The sequence below is a fragment of the Vigna umbellata genome, chromosome 7, assembly GCF_029865625.1.
Source record: "Vigna umbellata cultivar VRB3 chromosome 7, Vumbellata_1.0, whole genome shotgun sequence".
Taxonomy (NCBI): Eukaryota; Viridiplantae; Streptophyta; class Magnoliopsida; order Fabales; family Fabaceae; genus Vigna; species Vigna umbellata.
This window is the reverse complement of record NC_142171.1, coordinates 47753042-47759467: the sequence shown is the minus strand read 5'-3', so window position 1 is coordinate 47759467 and position 6426 is coordinate 47753042. Positions and strand designations below refer to the sequence as shown.

The 6426-nt window shown below is 31.8% G+C and overlaps 1 protein-coding gene across 1 annotated transcript; it reads left to right on the top strand.

Annotated features, from left to right (window-relative positions):
- The first annotated feature begins 1424 nt into the window (after positions 1-1424).
- Positions 1425-6079, top strand: LOC124848699 (benzaldehyde dehydrogenase, mitochondrial-like). Its single transcript, XM_088094584.1, has 11 exons — positions 1425-1620; positions 2146-2280; positions 2918-3060; positions 3176-3329; positions 3902-4131; positions 4228-4317; positions 4532-4705; positions 4794-4931; positions 5017-5154; positions 5254-5315; positions 5404-6079. The coding sequence occupies exons 1-11, from the start codon at positions 1542-1544 to the stop codon at positions 5675-5677; spliced, it is 1617 nt and encodes a 538-aa protein (XP_087950710.1). The 5' UTR covers positions 1425-1541; the 3' UTR covers positions 5678-6079.
- Positions 6080-6426: the final 347 nt, after the last annotated feature.

Sequence of the window (6426 nt, the reverse complement as noted above, 5' to 3'; positions counted from 1 at the left end):
AAAAATTTTCACTTTATTTTTTAATATTTCTTTTTATTTTTTTTGTATTGTACGTTTTAAATCATTTCAAGATTTAATTTCATCCATGATAAGAAAAACAACAAAACAAACACAATATTTTTCAATTTTCTTCTATCTCTCGTTCAATTTGTATAAAGACTATTTCTACAATAACAACAATTTGTTTCCAAATTCTTTTACCTAACAATTTTTTTAAAAAAAATGGTGATTTTCCTTAAACAATTTCTTTTTTTTTCCTTCTCTCAAATCAATTAAAATTTAATCTCCCCGTTTTTAATTAATTATTTTACTTTGCTTTTCCCTAAAACTAATTTCATGTTTTTTTTTTGTTTTAATATTTTATTTGTTCCCCTACCTAAAAAGAAATCTGAAACTCGTGAAGAATTCTAGTCCTTTCGGACTTAAGTTTAAATGATTTTTTTTCGTTGAATGGCCAATCAATGCATTTTCGGCGCAACACGAATCACACTTGTGCACAATAATCACTACATTTTTCTCAAAATACTAATAAATATAACCTAACACAAAAGTAGAAAAATGTTCAGATCTCAAACTAGCAATTAAAAATATATTTATAATTACATATTCAGTAATTAAGAGTACTCAAAACCAATCTCTGAAAATCCGAATCCTATGAAATAACATCAAATTATACTAGTAAAGAATGTTGGTGCAACTGTATTTTTCATCTTCTTTAATAATCGATATGTGATTTCGAACTTTTTTTGTGATTTTGAATTTCATATTTTTAAAAAAAATTATATTTTAAAATTCTTCTCATGATATCTTGAAACAACTTGCAACGTGATTGAATAAAACATCAAAAGTAAGTGGCTGCCAAATTTTATATAAATAAATAAAACATATTTAAAATTAAAGATTAATTTAAGACAAGAAAATTACGTTTTATTCAAATATGTAAAACAAACCATAAACTGATAACTAACTACTATCCTACATAATAATAATAATAATAATAATAATAATAATAATAATAATAATAATTATTATTATTATTATTATTATTATTATTATTATTATTATTATTATTAGCAACACAGGAAATAAGAAATAAAAGCTATTAACAGTTCACACAAGAGGAAGAAGAAGAAAAGTTTGGAATATGAAACTGTGAAAGAGCTGTGATTGCCGCCATATCACTCTTTTCATTTATTTGACTCGAATTAGGTAACCAAAATGGTTGATTTTCGTCCACAAATGTGATCAAATTTTTGAGGACATTATGAATGCAATTAAGCCAAGTAATATAATACATATGTTGAGTAAAATATCAGCTGTCATGTGCCACCAAAATCATAAAATTATGAAGAAATAAAGAAATCTAAAAAATTAAATCCGTTATGGAAGGTTTGCTGAGATAACATCGAATCTTAATGTTTATGTCTCATTTTTTATGGCGTGACTGATAACAACATTTACGTTCAAACGGGTTTACCATTTCACAACGAAACTATAAATAAGGGTAGAGAAGAGAGGCAAAAGAAATAAAGAACGTTCACATGGCTTCTTCAATGAGGATCTCAAGGCTGCTCTCTCGTTCTTTCCTTTCTGCTACCACTAGTTCTTTGTTTTCTAGAGGTACTGCTTGTTTATCATCACTTCCAAGATCTTGGGGTGATCTGATTAATTTCATGCTTGGTTCTTGAGAGCATGAAAATGAAATGATCTTCAGTTTTTTACTTTTTTGCTTGATTTAATGGTTTTGTGGGGGATTTGGACTGTTGTATCATTTTCTGATCCTTATGAACTGTAGTTACCAATTTGTTGGAGATGGTTGAATTGATAAGATGTTATGTATGGTATTCTAAAAATTGCATGCTCCATGACTAGAAGTGTGTACTGCCTTCTGTGCTCATTTATTGGTTGGCCCTAGCCACAACCTGTTCCTTTCAAAGATTCACTTCCAATTTTTATACGAAAATCTAAACGTAAGTTTAAGTTCTATATTAAGTAAAAATGAGAAAATTCAACACCATAACATTCATGTCTTTTGATGGGTGTTTTTAGGCCTTGGTTTTGATGGGGTTTTCGTTAATGGTTTTTTTTTTTTTTTATCTTTAATCATACTTTTTAAGGTCATTGACCCCTTTTTCTGATATTCAGGTGGAAGTGGTGGTCTTGGTGGAGGACTCAGTAAATTCAGCACTGCTGCTGCCACTGAAGAACCAATTAAACCAGCAGTTAGAGTAGAACACACCCAGCTCTTAATTGATGGAAAATTTGTTAACTCTGCTACCGGTTAGTCCTTTTTTCACCCTTTGTAGTTTTATCTTCATCTATTTTGTCTGTGCTTCGGTTATCACTTGCAAATTTATTATGAATGAAGGCAAGTGATTTATGTTAGGATTCTTTATTTTCTTTTGAAGCAAGTTAGTAAAGAATCTTAATAAATAATTTTGTATCTAATGCAATTGGAAACAATTTAAATACGAGTCTATATCTGAGGAAAAATAACAAAATTAAACACTTTATAAAAAAAAAATCAATGTTTCAAGATTTTGAATTAAAAATAACTTTAATTCTTTATATAGGTTGAACTCACGTCATGTCATGTATATATATAATATTTCCTTAATAAAAATTTCATAAATAGACTCGTGTGTTATCAAAACTGATAATTCGTCTTAGTAGCTTCATACAATAAAAAAGAGTCATAAATATAATATATGGTTTAGATTTATATCTCATATATATCTATTTCTCCTTAATGAAAATATCAATTTTTGGATCATCAATTAGTTTCCCAGAACCACTAGTATTTGAACATGGTTGTGGATAATATGAGGTGAATACAAATTGTTATTCTTTATTTTGCAGAAAAAATCAGAATTTTGATGTGGTTTATAACTTAATGTTGTGATTCCTCGTACATCAGGCAAAACTTTTCCAACGCTGGATCCCAGAACAGGAGATGTGATTGCTCATATTGCTGAGGGGGACCATGAAGATGTTGATAGAGCAGTTGTCGTGGCTCGCAAGGCATTCGACCATGGACCTTGGCCTAAGATGACAGCCTATGTATTTTCTTTCACCCTTACATTTGTTCTTGAACAATGTACAGATTCTATGATCGTTGGTTCCATGTTCATTCCACTAAATCATTTTTTTGTTTTCTTCATGTACAAACGTGTAGGAAAGACAAAAGATATTGCTACGTGCTGCTGATCTGATTGAAAAACACACTGACCAGATTGCTGCACTTGAGACATGGGATACTGGGAAGCCATACGAACAAGTTGCTAAAATTGAACTTCCAATTATTGTTCGCTTATTTCGATACTATGCTGGTATGTTGAAATGAGAAACACTACCAACATTCTTTCAAAAGGGTGGTTATCCTTATAAATACATTTTGTAAAATTTAAATAAACTTAAAATTTATTTTATAACATGATATCAGAACTATATGAATTAAAGTCTAATCTTAGTTTATTGGATCTATTGTTTTATTAGTTATTAGATTACCTATCAATGTTAGTCCTATACTGAATCACCTATCAATGTTAGTCCTATACTGAATCACCTATTAATGTTTAATATTATGCCCAATCACCTATTAATGTTTAGCTTATATTATGAGAGAGTGTATTGGAAATCTCTCGTTAATTATGATAATATCAATTTATAATATATAATATATAAAATGAGTATAAACTTTATTTTATATGTGAATTTGAAAAAAGATTAAGTTAGAATCAAATTTCATTTCTTAACAAATAACTATCCATCGAAATTATCAAAAATCACAATTTTCAAGGGTGTTCATCTAATCATTTTCACTAAATTCTATGGAGAATATGTTAGAACAAGTGTTTTAGAAATTGTGCTGCTAACACTTTTAAGATTCAAAATTGGTCAGGTTGGGCAGATAAGATTCATGGTCTTACAGTTCCAGCTGATGGGCCATATACTGTGCAAACATTGCATGAACCTATTGGTGTGGCCGGTCAGATCATTCCATGGAACTTTCCTCTTCTCATGTTTACCTGGAAGATTTGCCCAGCATTGGCCTGTGGTAACACTGTTGTGATCAAAACAGCTGAGCAGACTCCTTTATCTGCTCTCTACGCATCAAAGTTGCTTCATGAGGTGTGTGTTACATTTCATACTTATTTTAAAAGAGGATTGGTAAATGAAAAGATTTGTAAATGTTGAATGTCACACCAAATTTATCATCTTTGTCAGGCTGGACTTCCTCCTGGTGTGTTGAACGTCATATCTGGTTTTGGTCCAACTGCTGGTGCTGCCATTGCCAGTCACATGAACGTAGACAAGGTAATCAAATATTTTTATTAGTATTCTTTTTCACTCTTCCACTCATTTTGATTCTCAACATTGGCAAATCCTTTTAGTGAACAATTTGAGGAATTTGATGGTGGAAGAAATGAGTTTCTTGTGCCAAATAAAGTACTTTTAATCAAACTAGAAGTTTAGAAAAGTGTGTGGCTGTGTAGACTTAAGCCTTTGCTTTTGTTTTACTCTGTTGCAGCTTGCTTTCACTGGTTCAACCGATACTGGGAAAATTGTCCTTGAACTGGCAGCTAAAAGCAATCTTAAGCCTGTTACTCTGGAGCTTGGTGGCAAATCCCCTTTTATTGTATGTGAAGATGCTGATGTAGATGAGGCTGTTGAGCTAGCACACTTTGCATTATTCTTTAACCAGGTACATCCAAATATCAAGTTTGTTATGCAAAACAATAGTCTTCCATAGAGTTCATCAATAAACTAGTTGTTCTTTTCGTGACGTTCAGGGACAATGCTGCTGTGCTGGGTCAAGAACATTTGTACACGAACGTGTGTACGATGAATTTGTTGAGAAAGCAAGGGCACGTGCTTTGAAACGTGCTGTTGGTGATCCATTCAAAGTTGGAATAGAGCAAGGTCCTCAGGTAACATACCCTCATCATCTATAGATCAAAATGCACATAAAAAATTACTCTGATTTGATGCTAACGTGTATGATCCAAAAATCAGATTGATTCAGAACAATTTCAGAAAATATTGAAGTATATTAGATCTGGTGTTGAAAGTGGAGCTACACTTGAAACTGGAGGAGATAGATTTGGCAACTCCGGCTTCTATGTTCAACCCACTGTCTTCTCAAATGTTAAGGTACAATGAAACGATAACAAAGTCTTTCGCTTGCACTCTCATTGTGCCAATGATGATTAAAACATCAGTTTTTATTTTACTGATTGTTAAAACAACCAGGATGATATGCTGATTGCAAAGGACGAGATCTTTGGCCCAGTGCAATCCATATTAAAATTCAAGTAAGAAGAGTGATTCCTGTTTGCAATTAATATAATTATCTTTGTAGTTTTGGTTCATACAATAATCAGCTTGAGTGTTTGATGACAGGGACATTGATGAGGTGATTGAAAGAGCAAATAAGACACAGTATGGGCTTGCAGCAGGAGTGTTCACAAAAAACATTGACACAGCAAACACATTGAGCAGAGCATTGAAAGTTGGAACAGTGTGGGTGAACTGCTTTGACACATTTGATGCAGCAATTCCCTTTGGAGGGTACAAAATGAGTGGTCAAGGAAGAGAAAAAGGAGAATACAGTCTCAAAAATTACTTGCAAGTGAAGGCTGTTGTCACACCCTTGAAGAACCCATCTTGGCTTTGAACATCATTCCCTTACCTTTACTTCATTAAAACATTAATAATAAGCTCCAACACTCAACATCATTAAATTGTTTTTATTCCTATATAATCCTGTTTCATTTTATGGTTCTGAGAAATACTGTGATGTAAATGTTAGTATTTTAAGGTTGTGAAAGGAGTAGTTGATGAAATAGAGAAAATGTAGAGATAATAGAATGTAGAAGTAGTAGTTGGAAGAAGTGTTGTAGTTGTCTTTGTTGTTGTAGATGTTGGTTCATACAAATGGTAGATATTGGCTTCTCACAAATGGTAGAGTTCATGGGTATTTATAGACCCATAGATTATTCTAGAACATTTTAGCCACAACTTATGTGGAATGTTCTAGATTTTTACCTATATAGAATATTCTTGATTTTTTTTCCTATTTTAGACTTTTCTATAATATCCTAGAACTTGTGTTACATTTCTTTTCTTCTATCTAAGGAGCTTCTATATTCTTCTAGAAATTGCATTATACTTTAATACTCCTCCTTAATGCAAATTCGGTAACTCCAAGCATTGTGCGCAGTAGTTCAAATCTTGGTCGTGGTAATGCCTTCGTAAATATATTTGCAATTTGGTCTTCTGTTGGGCAGTACTCGAGACGTATTTGTTTAGTTGTCTCTTCATCTCGAATGAAGTGATATTTAATGGCTATGTGTTTTATTCTTTGATGATGGACTGGATTTTTTGCTATTGCTATTGCCGATTTGTTGTCGCAATAGATAATAG